Source organism: Hibiscus syriacus, unplaced genomic scaffold (assembly GCF_006381635.1).
Source record: "Hibiscus syriacus cultivar Baekdansim isolate YM2019G1 unplaced genomic scaffold, ASM638163v2 tig00110429_pilon, whole genome shotgun sequence".
Taxonomy (NCBI): domain Eukaryota; kingdom Viridiplantae; phylum Streptophyta; class Magnoliopsida; order Malvales; family Malvaceae; genus Hibiscus; species Hibiscus syriacus.
In genome coordinates, this window is record NW_024062733.1 from 193,938 (window position 1) to 212,952 (window position 19,015).

Consider the following 19,015-nt stretch of genomic DNA (forward strand, 5'->3'; position numbering starts at 1 on the left):
GTATTTAATAAAAGAACTTTGGTTGTAGAAGAGTTTATACATGTTGTTTTCGATGATAATCTCCTTCCGAGGAAGGATTCTTGTTTGAATGTTGATGTAGGTATTATAAATACAAATGACGTTAGACATGACGTTGGATAATCATCATCAAATGAAGAAATGAAAGATGAGAAATCATAGAGAAACAAGTTCTGAAGCCTTTGATCATAGAAGAAATCATCCCCCTCTTGGCCATTTTCATCAATCGATTATCTCAACAGATACACTCAGTGCATTTGATGCATCGATACACTCAGTGCATTTGATGCATCGATGCACAAGCCATGCATCGATGCACTCAGGCTATTTTGAAACATCGAATGCATTTCATGCATCGGTGCACTCTTAGTGCACCGATGCACTAAGGGTCCAACAATTAAAATATTTGAATTTTACACTTGATGCACTGATGCACCTTGTGCATGCATCGATGCACTGACGCTCCCAACTGATTATATTAATTGTTTTCACACATAAACTGCTCTATTGACTCAACTAAGTATCCCCAACGTCAAGAATCAATTGAAGGAGTATTTAAACAAGTTTTGAAGCCATTGATCAACAAGAAACAAAAAGAAATTATTGAGAAACAAGAGAGAAAGCATCAAACATCAAGTTTGTGCAAATCAAGCCAATTTTCCTTCAATATTCATTTTGATTTCAAGAACACAATTTGTGCTCATTTGTAATTATCTTTGAGTATTCTTATTTTGTTCTAGAATTGTGCAAACATATTGCCTTGTTAGGTTTCCTTGTAAGTTTGCAAATTTGTGTATTTCTCTTTGAAAAAGAGTGTGCTCAAGAATTGGGGTATAATTCTTAAAGGAGTTGTAAGGTTACTCTTTGTCCTCAAAAGAAATAACAAATTAGTGATTTTTTTGGAAAATCCTTAGTGTGAATAGCTAAGGTAGTGGGCGTAGATTTTGTTTGAGAAGGTCGAACCACTTTAAATCGTTGTGCTGCTTCTTTCAATTTTTTGCCAAAGCTTCCACCAACTTTTTAATTACCAATTCACCCCCCTCTTGGCCAATTCTATCGATCGATTAACTCAACAATTGGTATCAGAGCCTTACTCATTTGAAGGTTTAATCACCTCTTGAGTCGATTCGGGAAGAGTTACATCGATTATCAAGTCATCAATGGCCTTTACTTTAAACTCCGACTTCGATCTTGATTCATTGCCCGTCAACAAGCCTCCATTCTTCAATGGAGCCAATTATGCTTATTGGAAGAATAGGATGATGTATTTCATTCAAGCAAGTGATATGGGAGTATGGAATATCATAGAAGATAAATACATCAAACCCTCCACTCACCCGAGATTATGGAGTGAATGAGATACAAGAATGTTCCAGCTCAACTCCAAAGTTATCCATATTATCTTTTGTGCTCTTGGACCAGATGAAAACGGGAGAGTTTCATCTTGCATAACCACCAAGGAGATATGGGAAAAACTACAAGTCACTCATGAAGGCACAAACGAGGTAAAAGAATCTAAAATTAGACTTCTAACTCATAGCTATGAAAATTTTAGGATGAAACCGGATGAAGATGTCAAAGCTATGACGGATAGATTCTCCACAATTGTCAATAGTCTCAAATCATATGGAGAAATCATTCCAAATGACAAGCTTATGAGGAAGTTAGTTTACTCTCTTCCAAAAGCTTGGCAATCAAAGAAGACGACGATCATCGAGGCTAAGAACTTAAAATCTTTGACCCTCGATGAACTTATTGGCTCTCTCCTCACACATGAAATGATTCTTAAAGAAGAGGAAGATCTTGAGAAAAGAGACGAGCCAAAGAAGAACATGGGAGTTGCTCTAAAATCAACAAAAGATGAGAGTGATTCGGATGAAGATGATGATGATGAGGAAATGACATTGTTTGCCAAACGGTTCAGAAAAATGATGAGGCCTAACCGAGGAAGAAAATTCAAACAAAATGAAGGCTTCAAAAATGAACCAAAAGAGAAGGATCCGATCATTTGCTATGAATGCAAACAAACGGGGCATGTCAAATATGATTGCCCACAATTCAAGAGAAAGGGTCAATCAAAGAATAAGCACAAGGCTCATGTGGCTACATGGAGCGATGAAGAAGGTTCTGATAAAGAGGGACAAGAAGTAGCAAACTTGTTCTTGATGGCATTCGGGGAAGATTCTAAGGTTACCTCTAACTCATTTGATTTAGATGATTTATCTTATGATGAGTTATTAGAGGAATATATGGGTTGGCTTCAGATTATGAGAAGTTGTTTTTAAATATAAAAATGATATTTCAAATTGAAAAATGAAAATAAACTCATATCCAAAACCAACAACGATCTTGAAAGTAAAATCAAAGATTTGCAAATCAAACTAGAAGAGTTTGAAAAGAAAAATTTGGATTTGCAAAACTTACTTTCAAAGGTCAACGATGATCATCAAAAGAAAATTGATGATCTTAAAGCTTCTTTTGATAAAGTTGGAACGAAACGTTTTGAAAATGGAGAAAATTCAAAATCCAACTTGTTAGAAAAAGTTTTAAAAACTACAATCATAGAGGTCCCCGAAGAACCTCTAATGGAAAAATCGTTAGAAGAATATGGGTTCCTAAAGGACTCATTACTACTAAAGATAAGGATATCCTACACAAAAATAAATTTTTGGAAACTCTTGGTACCTTGATAGTGGATACTCAAGATACATGACTGGAGACAAAAGTCAGTTCATAGAGCTTAACGCCAAAAATGGAGGAGAAGTGACTTTTGGTGATAATTTAAAAGGTCACATTGAAGGTATAAGTACAATAGTAATACCTTCCACACAATTAAGAATGTTTTATATGTGAATGGATTAAAGCATAATCTTTTGAGAATTAGTCAATTTTGAGATAAAGGATTCAATGTCATGTTTGAAACTAATGGTTGTAAAGTTATTGACATTGCATCTAATCGGATTATGCTTGTTGGTCATAGAATAGGAAACATTTACATGGTGCATTTAGATTCCATAGATATGACTAATTTATGCCTAGTTGCTAAGGATGAGCATGATAGTTGGTAATGGCATAGGAGATTAGGACATGCTAGTATGAGTGTTTTGCAACGGCTAATTCAAGGAGATTTAGTAAGAGGATTGCCTAAACTAAAATTTGATAATGATAAAATATGTGATGCTTGTGCTAAAGAAAATCAAAAGCGAATTTCTTTTAAATCCATTAATGGCGTATCCACTAGTAGAGTATTACAATTGATCCATTTATATCTTTTTGGGCCATCTAGAACTACTAGCTTGGGTGGAAAACAATATGCATTTGTTTTGGTAGATGACTATTCTAGGTATACTTGGATTCTATTCTTAAGTACTAAAGATGAAGCATTAGAAAAATTCATCACGTTTTCAAAAGTAATCCAAATGAAAAATGTTACTCTATAACTAGTGTTAGGAGTGAAATGGACTGAATTGAAAATCTTGGATTTACTGAATTTTGTAATTCTAATGGTATTAGCCATAATTTTTCAGCACCTAGAACCCCTCAACAAAATGGAGTTGTTGAGAGGAAAAATCAAACCTTAGAAGAAATGACTAGAACCATGCTTTGTGAAAACAATTTGCCAAAATATTTTTGGGCTGAAGCCACAAATACCGCTTGTTATGTTATTAATCGAGTAATGATTAGGCCTGTTTTGAAGAAAACTCCATATGAACTTTTTAAAAATAAGAAGCCTAACATTAGCTATTTTCATTCTTTGGATGTAATGTTTGTTTTAAACAAAGGTAAGATAATCTTGGCAAATTTGATGCTAAAAGTGATGAAGGAATTTTTCTGGGTTATTCCTTAAATTCTAAAGCTTATCGAGTGTTTAATAAAAGAACTTTAGTTGTAGAATAATCTATACATGTTGTTTTCGATGATAATCTCCTTCCGAGGAAGGATTCTTGTGTGAATGATGATGTAGGAATTATAAATACAAATGACGTTAGACATGACATTGGAGAACCATCATCAAAAGAAGAAACGAAAGATGAAGAAACTCATGATCCTCTCGAGAATCCAACCATTGAAGAAAGGGAAGTATCTTATCCAAGAGAGTACAACTATGTTAAGGATGGTGAGATTATAGGTGATCCATCCAAAGGGGTAACAACTCGATCTTCTCTTAGAAATATTTGTAATTATGTTGCATTTATCTCATGCATAGAGCCTAAGAATATTAAAGAAGCGTTAAATGATTAACATTGGATTATGGCTATGCAAGAAGAGTTAAATCAATTTGAGAGAAGTAAGGTATGGACATTAGTTGAAAGGCCTAGTAATAAATCTACTATAGGTACTAGATGGGTATTTAGGAATAAGCTTGATGAGAGTGGTAATATAGTGAGAAACAAGGCTAGACTTGTTGCTCAAGGGTATACTCAAGAAGAAGGCATAGACTATGATGAAACATACGCTCCCATAGCTAGGATGAAAGCAATTAGAATGTTATTAGCATTTGCATGTTTTCATGAATTTAAATTATATCAAATGGATGTTAAAAGTGCATTTTTAAATGGTTTTATAAAGGAAGAAGTGTATGTGGAACAACCTCCTAGTTTTGAAGATTTAAAATTTACAAATCATGTTCTTAAATTGACAAAATCATTTTATGGTTTAAAACAAGCTCCTAGAGATTGGTATGAAAGATTGTCAAACTTTTTAATTGAAAAAGGTTTTTCAAAAGGGAAGGTTGACACTACATTGTTTTTAAAGCATAAAGGTAAAGATTGATTAGTAGTAGTTCAAATTTATATTGATGATATAATATTTGGTTCTACTAATGATGTTCTTTGCTAAGAATTTTCTAAGCTAATGCAAAGTGATTTCGAGATGAGCATGATGGGGGAGCTCTCATTTTTCTTGGGACTCCAAATCAAGAAAAGAAAAGATGGCATCTTCATCAATCAAGCTAAGTACGTCAAAGATATGCTCAAGAAGTTTGGACTGGAAAATGGGAAACCTCATGACACTCCAATGAGCTCATCAACAAAGCTTGACATAGATGAAGGAGGTAAATGTGTGGATGTTAAATTATATAGGTCAATGATTGGTTCTTTGCTTTATCTAAGTGCAAGTAGATCGGACATTATGTTTAGTGTTTGCTTATGTGCTAGATTTCAATCATGCCCCAAGGAATCACATACTAGTTGTTAAGAGAATCTTTAGATACCTTAAGAACACTCCTAGTTTAGGACTTTCGTATCCTAGAGACTCTAGTTTTAGCTTGCATGCCTTCTATGATGCGAATTATGGAGGATGCAAATTAGATAGGAAAAGCACCTCTAACACTTGCCAATTCCTTGGAAATATGCTGATTTCTTGGTTTTCAAAGAAACAAAAAATTGTGTTGCATTATCTACCACTGAAGCGGAATACATTTCCGCCGGTAGTTGTTGTGCACAAGTTTTATGGATGAAACAACAACTTTTTTATTATGGAATTGAAGTGGGTATCATTCCTATCAAGTGTGACAATACTAGTGCTATTTGTCTCACTAAAAATCCCATCCAACACTCTAGAACTAAGCACATTGAAATTAGACATCACTTCATCAGAGACCATGTCGCTAAAGAAGATATAGTTCTAGAATTTGTTTATACTTTGCACCAATTAACAGATATCTTTACAAAACCTTTAGATAAAGAAAGATTTTGGACACTTAGGATATAATTAGGTTTAACTGACCTATCTTCACTTAGTGTTTAAAATATTTTTAGCACTTTTAAGAATAAATGAAAAATGCTTATAATAGTAATCTTTGATTGCATCCTTTGCTATTAGTTAGGGGGAGTTTATGTTCTTTGGTGAAAATTAATTTTATGCTCAAATGTAGTTTAAGGATTAATTTGATTAATTGAACATAATTAATTTTCAATATATGAGTTGCCAATACCACTAGAGCTAATTAATTTAGCATTTTGAGCGTTTAAAATGTATTTTTGACATTTTTGTGCTTAATGCATCGATACACTTAACAGTGCATCGATGCAACCCTTTGAATGTGCATCGATACACCACGAAGGTGTACCGATGCACGCCTTGAATGTGCATCGATGCACAAGGACATGCATCGATGCATCCGTCGGGTTTTAGGTATTAAAACCCTATTTTCTCATTCTTTTAAATACCTAAGCCTCAAAACACCCCGTCGTTCGTCCCTCTCTCATCCAAAATCTCCTCTCTTGCTCCAAAATCAACATTTTTTATCGGAATTCATCCTCATTTCATTTCAAAGTCCTGTTACTATCATTAAATCGTGCAAAACAACTTCTCATTCTCATCAATCCGAAATTTTCAAGGCATTTTTATAAAAAACTCTATTTTATCATATTTTGATTTTAGAACTAGTTTAGATTAGTTCTAGGATGAACATTATATCGGGCATTGATTGTTTGATGATTAGAAACTAGATTCCACAACTAATTTCATCAAAAACTCACAAATATTTAATGAATTTTTTGCATTTTTGAAATAAAAAAATTCGAAAATCTAAATTTAATTTTTAAATTTGATGTTTTTAATTTAATTATGTTGTTTTCATGAAAAACTATACATATTATAATTTTCAAACATTATTTTCTAAATAGTTTTTCAAAACTATGCTTATTAGGATTCGATTTAGAGAACCTTGAATTATTGCGGACTTAATTGAGTTTTGGGATTGATTATTTTGCATACATGTGTTATAAAATTGCAGGTTATATTCCTTATTTCATTCCTTAACATGTCAAACCCTAAACATCCTAGGACTTCATCGAGTCATTCAAAACGACCTCCTAATCTCATTCCTCCTCCTCCTAATAGTCTTATTGGATCATGTTTTAATATGCCTGAACGCCGTAGAGACGAATTGTACCATAGGTACATAAATTCTTTTCAATCATATAGAATCTGGGAAGAGCGTATTCCTTCTGTTCAAGCCATGATTGATATTGACTTCGAATACCTTCCGATTCTCAAAACATGGAAGTTTGATAAAATGTTTCACCTAAAACCTATCGTTTATCATCAGTTAGTCCGCATTTTCTATTCTAATGTGGTATGTATTCAAAACCAGACTCAATATGGAACTATAGTAATAAGACCTTACCTTTGAGGATAATATATTAATATTGACCCAGAGACTATAACTTCACATTTTGGGCTAGATGACGATGGTCTTTATAATGAGAATGAAACTGTGGAATATCCCTATGTTCCAAATGCTAGTGTTAGTACTCTACGATCTCATCACGATCGTTTTCTTCATTTGATGATCTCTTGGTGGTTTAGACCATCCGGAGGTAGGTACTCCACTCTTCGTATTAGGGATTTATGGTGGATGCACTGTATCAAGAATAAGAACAAAATAAATTTGCCACACATTATATTTAGTCAGCTAGTGGATATCATAAACAGTGTTCCTTCAAAACATGTCAAAACATTAGTTTATGGATGTCTTCTTAGTAACCTTTTTATCAAACTCGATCTAAACATTTCTCTTGACAATCTCATTCCTCTCCAAAACCAAATCAATCTCACCTCGTTAAAGAAAGCTGATTGAAAATAGGATGAGGAAACTGGTCAATGGGTCTTTCGACTTTCTAAGCAAACTCCGGGAGCGAGTTCTTCTCGTGCTCCTCCTCCTCCTTCAGCACCAGCTGCAGATGATGATCCTGAGCTTCAAGGTTTATTTCAAGACATTGACGATCCCGACAATGCACCGGCACCCCAAGAGGATTAAGTGTCTCCATATTTTCGTTCGTTTTTGGAGACATTTGATTTACGGTTTGCTTCCATCGAATCCCATTTGACTGCTAATAATGAAGCGGTGAATCATCGCTTAGACGCTTTGGAAGCTCAACAAATGGAGTTTCAACGACAGATGCTTGCACGTATGGATGCTCTCTCTCTTGGGATGCAAGCCTGTTTTCCTCCGACGGAGTAGATTTTTCCTTGTTATGCTTTTTTGGATTTAAAACTTTGATTGATTTTGATGTTTCTAGATTTTTTATTTTGGATGATTGAATGTTTGGATTAATGTTTTGGTTGTTTTGAATTTTAGAACCTATTATATATATTTGGTTTGGTTTGAATTTTCATTCTGAGCTTAATGTTTATTAATTTTTGCATCATTTACATATTAGTTGCATTATGACCAATTTTCCATTACATGTTTATGAATATTGAATTATGAAACTAATGGTTAATCTTTCTCTAGATCTTTGATCTTAAAAGCTTAAGCTATATATATTTATAATCATTTGGCTATGTTTTTTCAAAACCTTGTTTAAAACATTTTAGAGTCTTTTTGATTTAACAAAAAGGGGGAGAAGTGTAAAAGTGTTTTAAAGGGGAGAAGTGTTAGAGTAAGGGGGAGTAATTTCAAACTTGATTTCAAAATCTTAAAATTGCTAAAATGATTTGTTATATCAAAAAGGGGGAGATTGTTGAAAACATTTTGATGTTTCGATAAAAAAAATTCAGTATAAATGAATTTTAAGATTTTACAAATATTTTTCTAAGTATATTCTTAAACTATTTTTTAAACAATTTTCACAAAGTATTTTGAACCAAAATCAAGCCTAAAATCAATTTTCAAAGTGATGCACCAATCCATGCATCGATGCACCAATGAATAAATTGAACATCAAATGCATTTTATGCATCGATACACTCAGTGCATTTGATGCATCGATGCACTCAGGCTATTTTGAATCATCTAATGCATTTCATGCATCGATGCACTCTTAGTGCACCGATGCACTAAGGGTCAAACGGTCAAAATATTTGAATTTTACACTTGATGCATCTTGTGCTGCATGCATTGATGCACTGACGCTCCCAACTGATTATATTAATTGTTTTCACACTTAAATAACTCTATTGACTCCACTAAGTATCCCCAACGTTTAGAATCAATTGAATGAGTATTTAAACAAGTTCTGAAGCCATTGATCAACAAGAAACAAAAAGAAATTATTGAGAAACAAGGGAGAAAGCATCAAACATCAAGTTTGTGCAAATCAAGCCAATTTTCCTTCAATATTCATTTTTCTTTCAAGAACACAATTTGTGCTCATTTGTAATTATCTTTGAGTATTCTTATCTTGTTCTAGAATTGTGCAAACATATTGCCTTGTGAGGTTTTCCTTGTAAGTTTGCAAATTTGTGTATATCTCTTTGGAAAAGAGTGTGCTCAAGAATTGGGGTATAATTTTTGAGGGAGTTGTAAGGTTACTCTTTGTCCTCAAAAGAAAGAAAAAATTCGTTAATTTGTTGGAAAATCCTTAGTATGGATAGATAAGGTAGTGGACATAGACTTTGGTTGAGAAAGTCGAATCACTCTAAATCGCTGTGCAACTTCTTTCAATTTTCTACAAAAGCTTCCACCAACTTTATAATACTCAATTCACCCCCCTCTTGGCCGATTCCGTCGATCGATTAACTCAACAGTGTATATATATATATATTGTTACTCTTTGAATGGTTAGACTGGTTTGTTGCTTCTAAGCATTGGACTCAAGCTTTTCTATATTTTCGAGTTACTTCTAAGAGTGCGGACACATCAGACCATTGTTACATGACTTTGGACACTAATATGCAGGCACATTCTAATATTTCACCTTTTTCTAATGCTTGTTTCCAGTTCGATACTTGTTGGGCATACAAATAGACTGTAAGGAACATGTCCACACAGCTTGGAAATATACAAATGGTAACACACTAAATAAAATCTAGGCTATTGGTGATTCTTTGAATGATTAGAAACATGATTGAATCAACTTGGATTAATGATTTATGGAGACGTGTAGACCAGAGTCTACGATCGCGACTATATTGTATATGTTTAGGCCAATTTTGAAAAACAAATGATGAATTTCGAAAGTTGCTTGCATTAGAGGAGAAGTATTGGGAGCAATGGTCCCGAGTACAATGGTTAATACATGGTGATAGGAATACATGATTTTTCCATGCGAGAGCCACATAAAGAATGAAAACGAATCGTATTGTCGGCCTGCACAATAGTGAAGGTCAATGGATGACGCATCCTGATGATTTGAAGGATATAACTCGCACATATTTTGAGGCACTTTTCACTTCATATGATCCACCTCTTAATAATTGTGTCATTGATATGATTGAGCCAATTGTTACGAAGACTATGAATACAGAGTTTGGTCTTCCCTTCTCAAAGGAAGAGGTATTTGTCACTTTCATTGACATAAACCCTTGAAAAGCACCAGGTCACGATGGGCTACTGGCAAGCTTTTATCGCTTGTACTGGGATTTGGTAGGGGATGAGATCATCAATATGTGTCTTCAGCTTCTAAATGGCACGTTGGATATGGCGGCAGCTAACCAGATGATTTAAGTGTTAATTTCGAAAATGGATGAGCCACAACATATGAAACAGTTATGATCGATAAGTTTATGCATTTTTTTTCATAAAATAGGTTCAAAGGTTTTGGTAAATCGTTTGAAGAGTGTTATATTGCTATGTATAAGTGAGAATCAAGCTGTTTTCTTATCTAGGCGACAAATATCGGATAACATCTTGATGGCACATGAATTATTGTACTATTTAAATTCGTCCAAAAATGGTAAAAACCAGGGTGCAACATTGAAATTAAATATTAAAAAGGCATATGACCGGATGCAATGAAGTTTCTTGTTGAATGTCATGCTTAATCTTAGTTTTAATGGTGACTTTGTACACACGATTATGTGTTGCATAACTTCTATCACGTTTTTGGTCCGAGTGAATGGTTCTCTTTCTTCAGAGTTTTCACCATCGCGCAGGGGAGACATGCTTTTGTCTTTCCTTTCCCTGTTTGTTATGCAAGGTTTATCAGCTTTACTTCATAAGGCACACAGGGATGGTATGGTCCGAGGTATTCGAGCTTGTCAGGCAGGGCCAAGTGTCACACATCTGCTTCTTGTAAATAATAGTTTGATCTGCATTCGTAATTTCACTGTCGAAGCGAGACAACTTAAGGATATCCTACGAGTTTTTGTCGATGGTTCAGGAAAACATATAAACTTAGACAAATTGTCCATATATTTTAGCCCTAGTACTATTTTGACACACCAACAACAGTTAACGGTTATACTTGGAATATAATAGGTGGATTCACTAGGCCATTATCTTGGACTGCCAATTGTTATTGGAAAAAACAAGACCGTGACATTTGGCTTTTTAAATGAGAAATTGGTAGCTCGAGTTATGGGATGGACGAAACGTCTTCTATCCTATGAAGGGCGTAAGGTTTTTCTAAAATCAATTGCCCAAGCACTACTACAGTATGCAATGTCCTGTTATCTTTTGCCAGAATCTTTACTTAATGACATGGCTTCTGTAATGCGGCGATATTGGTAGGCTGGGAAGACCTTGGACCATGGCTGGCCATTGATCGCATGGTCGAAGATTTTTCAACCAAAAAGACAAGGGGGATTGGGTTTACGCGATCTGCGTTCTTTTAATCTTCTATTATTAGGAAAGCAAGTCTGAAGGTTAATCTGGTTCCCTAATAGTTTATTTTCCCGAGTATTAAGGCCAAATATTTCCCACATGGTGATATTTCACCGTTTTCTAATGCTTGTTTCCAGTTCCATACTTGTTGAGCATACAAATAGACTGTAAGGAACATGTCCACACAACTTGGAAATATACAAATGGTAACAAACTAAATAAAATCTATGCTATTGGTGATTCTTTTAAAGATTAGAAACATGATCGCATCCGCTCGGATTAAGGATTTATGGAGACGGGTAGACCGGAGTCTACGATTGCGACTATATGGTAGACGTTTAGGTCAATTTTGAAGAACAAATGATGAATTTCGAAAGTTGCTTGCAATAGATGACAAGTATTGGGAACAACGGTCCCGAGTACAGTGGTTAACACATGGTGATAGGAATACATGATTCTTCCATGCGAGAGCCACATAAAGGATGAAAAAGAATCGTAATGTCAGCCTGCACAACAGTGAAGGTCAATGGATGACGCATCCTGAGGATTTGAAGGATATAACTCGCGCATATTTTGAGGTGCTTTTCACTTTATCTGATCCACCTCTTAAAAATTATGTCATTGATACGATTGAGCCAATGGTTACGGTGACTATGAATACAAAGTTTGATCTTCCCTTCTCAAAGGAAGAGGCATTTGTCACTATCTGTGACATAAACCCCCGGAAAGCACCAGGTCACGATGGGCTAGTAGCAAGCTTTTATCTCTTGCACTGGGATTTGGTAAGGGATGAGATCATCAATATGTGTCTTCAGCTTCTAAATGGCACGTTGGATATGGCGGCAGTTAATAAGATGATTTAAGTGTTAAATTCGAAAATGGATGAGCCACAACATATGAAATAGTTAAGACATAAGTTTGTGCATTGTTGTTCAAAAAATAGGTTCAAAGGTTCTGGTAAATCGTTTGAAGAGTGTTATGTCGCTATGTATAAGTAAGAATCTAGCTGCTTTCTTATCTGGGCGACAAATATCGGATAACATCTTGGTGGCACATGAATTATTGTACTATTTAAATTAGTCCAAAAATGGTATAAACAAAGGTGCAACATTGAAATTAGATATTAAAAAGGCATATGACCGAATGCAATGAAGTTTCTTGTGGAATGTCATGCTTAAGCTCAGTTTTAATGGTGCCTTTGTACACACGATCGCACGGACTTCGTCAGGGAGACCTGCTTTCGTCATTCCTTTTCCTCTTTGTTATGCAAGGTTTATCAGCTATACTTCATAAGGCACAAAGGGATGGTATGGTCTGAGGTTTTCGAGCTTGTCAGGCAGGGCCACATGTAACACATTTGTTTTTTGCAGATAATAGTTTGATCTTTATTCGTAATTCCATTGTTGAAGCGAGAAAGCTTAAGGATATCCTATGAGTTTTTGTTGATGCTTCAGGAAAACATATAAACTTAGACAAATTGTCCATATATTTTAGCCCTAACACTATTTTGACACACCAACAACAGTTAACGGTTATACTTGGAATATAACAGGTGGATTCACTAGGCCATTATCTTGGACTACCAATTGTTTTTGGAAAAAACAAGACCGTGACATTTGGCTTTTTAAATGAGAATTTGGTAGCTCGAGTTATGGGATGGACGAAACGTCTTCTATCCTATGAAGGGCGTGAGGTTTTCCTAAAATCAATTGCCCAAGCACTACTACAGTATGCAATGTCCTCTTATCTTTTGCCAGAATCTTTACTTAATGACATGGCTTCTGTAATTCGGCGATATTGGTAGACTGGGAAGACATTGGCCCATGGCTGGCCATTGATCGCTTGGCCGAAGATTTTTCAACCAAAAAGACAAGGGGGGTTAGGTTTACGCGATCTGCATTCTTTTAATCTTGCATTATTAGGAAAGCAGGTCTGAAGGTTAATCTGGTTCCCTAATAGTTTATTATCCCGAATCTTGAGGGCCAAATATTTCCCACATGGTGATATTCTGAATGCGAGACAAGGAGATAGAAGTTCTTATGCAAGGAAATGCATTTTCAGGGTGCTTCAGTCGATGGAAAGAGCCATTTATAGGCGCATTGGTATTAATAGTCAGCTGAACCTGGTTACGGATAAATGGGGTGGTTCTACAAAGGTGACGCACATAGGGAATTACTCTTCGTACCCGCTAGCAAGATTTCAGACTTTATTATTAATGATACCAGATTTTCCTACTTGGATTGAATCGAGCGTTCGAGAGGTGTTCACGAGGGCAGATATCGATGCGATCTTAGCTACCACTATTACCCCATGTTCTGAGGAGGTTATTATTTGATGCTATCATTATTTCGGTATGTACTCATTTCGGTCTGGTTATTTGTAGCTACAACGTCAGCAACACTCACCAGGCCACACATCTCCTGTTTGACAGATCATTGCTAAATTACCGATTATTCCAAAAATACATATATTTATGTGGTTCTTGGCGCATGATGGACTTTTGATGGTAAACATCTTCGGGAAGCAGTTTAAGATCTAGATTGTGTCCTATGTGCCAAGCTGATGAGGAAACAACTGCTCATGCTTTGCGTGGCTGTCGATATGCCCAGATGGCCATGCATGAGGATGATTTTTCTGGGGTACCTCGTTTCGCGCCCAGAGAATCTAGTTTAAGTTGAGTAGAAGCATTATTGGAATTTTTCGCAGTGGAATGTTTCGCTGATTTTGCGGTTCTACTTTCGAATATATGGAATGGAAGGAATACACTAGTCCATGAGGATAAACTTCAACCTCCGTGACTTATAGATGTAAATACGTAGGTGCTACAGAATGCGTTTAAATTAGCCAAGAATCCCACTGTTCATGGAGCAACACGCACAACTATTGGAGTTCCACCGCGATAGGCGTCGACCAGTGTTGCGCAACAGAAGTGGCGTCCGTCTGACTCTGGAGTTTTTAAAGTTAATGTACAATTATCTTGATTTATAAAAAAATGAATTGTTTTGTAGTTCAAAAAAAAATGAGAATGAAGCACGTGTCTTGCTCTTCCTCAACAAACCCAACCCCTTAAAAATAGAAAATTTGAATAACAGTCATTGACCAAAATAAAGTGAATGCCTCCCTATAAATTTACACTCTTTTACAAGCTTTAATAACCTAGAAAAACAAAATGACAAAAGCTTCTACGATCGCCCTTGTTTCCTTAGCGATTTACATATCGTCGTCGTCCTTTAAATTTGCCTATGCAACTGGTGCAGCTGCGCCTGAGGCAGCTGAATCAAACAAGTTCAAAGTCGCAGGCCACGTATACTGCGACACTTGCCGTGTTGAATTCGAGACCAAGATTAGCAAACCTATAAGTGGTGCGGTAGTGAAACTGGAATGCAGGAACCGTACCGATGGAGCCCTTACCTTCCAGAGCCCGGAAATAACGACGACGCAATCGGGAGACTACAGCATCGATGTGGAAGGAGATTATGAGGATTCAGATTGCGACGTCGCGTTGGTGAGGAGTTCCTGGCCGGATTGTAGTGATCTGACAGAAGAGTGGAGAAAAGCCAGGGTTGTTCTCACCTCGCTCGACGGCGTCAGCGGCAACATTCGGTTTGCGAACAGTCTCGGGTTCAAGAAGAAGGAAGCTCTCCCTGAGTGTAAGAAAGTTCTTACGGAGTTGGGCTATTATGAGCTACAGAAAGAACTTGGAAACGAAGCTGTCCCTTGAACACAACACACAATAGGGGAAACCAGATTATGAGTTTTCATTATGCCTTTCATTGAAAGCTTCACTTCTTCTAATGTAATAAAATTTTAGTAATTATCTTTTCCATTTAGAACTAAGGAGGTTTTAATGAAGCATAGAATTAGTGATATTTATTGAATTATTTTAATAAAACTATCTCATACTTTTTACTTCCCTTTCGAGTCACTCAGATCACTAGGTTTATCGTGGTCTGAACATCGTCATAAAAAAAATATGATATTCAATACATATGTTAGTATTCTACTAACATAATTTATTTCTGATAAAATAATTTCTATAACGCATAATCGATACTAAATCAATATAAAACTAAATAACAATTCTATCATAACTTCAAACTTTTCTAAAACAGCTATTAGATTCCATAAATTTTCATTTTCATCATCAATCCTTCATTTTTCAGAAACTTTGCACATAAATCCCCATTTATGAATTCTCTTCCGAACTCATTCAAAATAGTCCTTCACCATTTTATCTTATTCCAACCAAACAATAAAAATTCCAGCATATAACTAATATCCTCAATCCAATACTTTAACATTTAAAAACTTGCGATTTCTTCCTTAATTTTCCCTAGCCTTTTCGAATTCAACCACTAATTTTACCAACTTGCAATTTGATCACAAATATAAACTTAAACTTAAAAATCAGCATTTCAAATAAACATTCCCATCATTATAATTTCATACTCAACTAGTGTCTTCACATTTGCAAACTTTCAATTAGGTCCTTAAATCTCAAGAGCTTTCGAATTTCACTTCGCAACTTGTCAAATTTACACTTTGATCCTCAAATCAACATTCTGACTTAAAATTCAGGATTCATGTAACACCCCTAACCTGTATCCGACCTGAATACGAATCCGAGGTGTCATATTGACTTTTCTAATCATATATTATTAACAAATAAGGACAATTTAAATTTTTATTCATAATAAAAATGTGAAAACCTTTAATTTAAAGTATTTAATAAACACACATTCATACTTTAATAAAAGCTTTAATAATTTACCAAAAATATAAGTTTATAAAAATAGATCAGAGCATTTCAAATTAAACTTGTTGTACTTTCCAACAATTTACAAAATTACAAGAAGCTACATGGAAAATCGTCAATTAACGTGAAATTGTCATTTTACCCTTAATGAAAAATGATAATTTCAACTTGCCATAGGAATATCTTCCATTTTAATATTCCAAATATAAATATGAACAAATAAAAATTCACTTTCAACCTTTGCCCTTGTAATTTTCAAAAATTACAATTTAGTCACTAAAATTTACAATTTCATCTTAACATGGAAAATCGACCTTAATTTCACTGATCCATGTTATATTTCATCGTTCTAAATTATGGAAATAATATTTCTAACATATTTACATCATCCTTCAATTTTTCATGAAATTTCGGTTCAATCCGATTATCCGATTTCTTGTCGAAATTTACTGCTTTATAGCTTTTAATACAAATCTCATATCAAAATTTTGATTCCCACGAAAATGTTAAATTTCGAGAAAAACTATTAATTTGTTAGACAAAATATATATCTTTTAGAAATTACATTTTTAGTCCTTAAATTTTACAAATTTATACTTTGGCCATTAAAGTTTTTAAACTTACATTTTGGTCACTACCGAAAATTTGGGGTATTACACATATGGTTCTAGTAACTTATAATTTTAGAGTATATAAAAAGGATGTATACACAATCTCTTAATATAAGTAATAAAAGATTATTATTTACTCTTATAATGTGTTATATATTTATATAATTTCATAACAATAAACACTCAAGAAATATTTTCTTTTTTGAGGAAAATATATTTGAGCCAAGCCTTGGCCTAAAAATAGGCTTTACAGCTTAGACCCAAACCATCAAACATATAGGTGCCTAAAGTATTTTTCGACCCATCCAAGTGCCTAACGTTGCCAACGTTACCACTTTAGGTGCCCGGGAAGTAACGACCGTTAAATGAAAATTGTTATCCATTCATTTGATGACATGTGGCCATGATTTGAATTTCGTTTCCAAATTTCTATAAAGGCTTAAGATTAAAATAAGTGTCCAACCTATACTATTTTTTCGAATAGGTTCCTAAAGTATTTTTTGGCCCATCTAGTTCTTAAATGAGTTCCAAGGAAAGTATATCAGTAAGGCTCACATAGATGGTTTGATGATGAAGTTCTCTCAGTTGGTTCAGAGGGACGATTCCGAGTTTCTTCTAGCAGAATATGACAGTCAGTGGATCAAGTCAGTGCTACGACACTTCTTTGCCGATTGGGGGCCAAATACCCAAAGACTCGACGGAGTAAGTTGGCGGGTGTATGGTTATGATGCAGAATTTCATACCTAACCCATGTGTGCCTGTGGGTAAATCGACAGTGCTAGAAGGGCGCGTGAGCTCCGAGATACAGAATGTGTTTCCTTGTGTAGATTCTTAGAGGCAGATCGTGGGGAGTTATCGTCATTAGACATGGAATAATATAAAAAAATTAAACTCAAACTAATAATTCACAAGAAAATTTAAACAAAACAAATAAAATTTAATTTCTTGAACTTACTTGTCATTTTGTTATTAATTATCTTAAATATGTCATATTGTTTTTAACTGATTTACGTTATAAAAAATGAATTGTTTTGTTGTTAAAAAAAATGAGAATGAAGCACGTGTCTTGCTCTTCCTCAACAAACCCAACCCCTTAAAATAGAAAATTTGAATAACAATCATTGACCAAAATAAAGTGAATGTCTCCCTATAAATTTACACTCTTTTACAAGCTTTAATAACCTAGAAAAACAAAATGACAAAAGCTTCTACGATCGCCCTTGTTTCCTTAGCGATTTACATATCGTCGTCCTTCAAATTTGCCTATGCAACAGGTGCAGCTGCGCCTGAGGCAGCTGAATCAAACAAGTTCAAAGTCGTAGGCCACGTATACTTCGACACTTGCCGTGTTGAATTCGAGACCAAGATCAGCAAACCTATAAGTGGTGCGGTAGTGAAACTGGAATGCAGGAACCGTAGCGACGGAGCCCTTACCTTCCAGAGCCCCGGAAATAACGACGATGCAAACGGGAGACTACAGCATCGATGTGGAAGGAGATTATGAGGATTCGGATTGCGACGTCACGTTGATGAGGAGTTCCTGGCCGGATTGTAGTGATCTGACAGACGAGTGGAGAAAAGCCAGGGTTGTTCTCACCTCGCTCGACGGTGTCAGCGGCAACATTCGGTTTGCGAACAGTCTCGGGTTCAAGAAGAAGGAAGCTCTCCCTGAGTGTAAGAAAGTTCTTACGGAGTTGGGCTATTATGAGCTACAGAATGAACTTGGACGCGAAGCTGTCCCTTGAACACAACACAATAGGGGAAACCAGATTATGAGTTTTCATTATGCCTTTCATTGAAAGCTGCACTTCTTTTAATATAATAAAATTTTAGTAATTATCTTTTCCATTTAGGACTAGGGAGGTTTTAATGAAGCGCATGAAACACAATCAACAAATTATGAATTGGAGTAGAAAATCACCTCCAAATGGTTTGATCGTGTAACACCTCCATCTTAAATCTGACACCGAACAAGAGTCAAAGATGTCACATGATATAAAGTACAAATAATAAAAATAAATCATATAATAAAAATACAAAACAAATAATATGATATTACATTATTAGATTTTTTTGGCCAAATAATTCAGATGAAAAAAATTGAAAAATACATGTACTTGAGTATTAACTTGAGAT

At 35.1% G+C, this 19,015-nt stretch overlaps 1 protein-coding gene across 1 annotated transcript; it reads left to right on the forward strand.

The window, feature by feature from the left end:
- Positions 1-18,074: 18,074 nt before the first annotated feature.
- On the forward strand, positions 18,075-18,624 carry LOC120124735 (pollen allergen Che a 1-like). Its single transcript, XM_039143333.1, has 2 exons — positions 18,075-18,225; positions 18,290-18,624. The coding sequence occupies exons 1-2, from the start codon at positions 18,075-18,077 to the stop codon at positions 18,622-18,624; spliced, it is 486 nt and encodes a 161-aa protein (XP_038999264.1).
- The last annotated feature ends 391 nt before the right edge of the window (positions 18,625-19,015 follow it).

Coding starts and splice junctions, on each gene's coding strand:
- LOC120124735 (XM_039143333.1), top strand. CDS start 18,075: ATGACAAAAGCTTCTACGATCGCCCTTGTTTCCTTAGCGATTTACATA. Junction 18,226..18,289: donor CGTATACTTCGACACTTGCC/GTGTTGAATTCG, acceptor ACTGGAATGCAG/GAACCGTAGCGACGGAGCCC.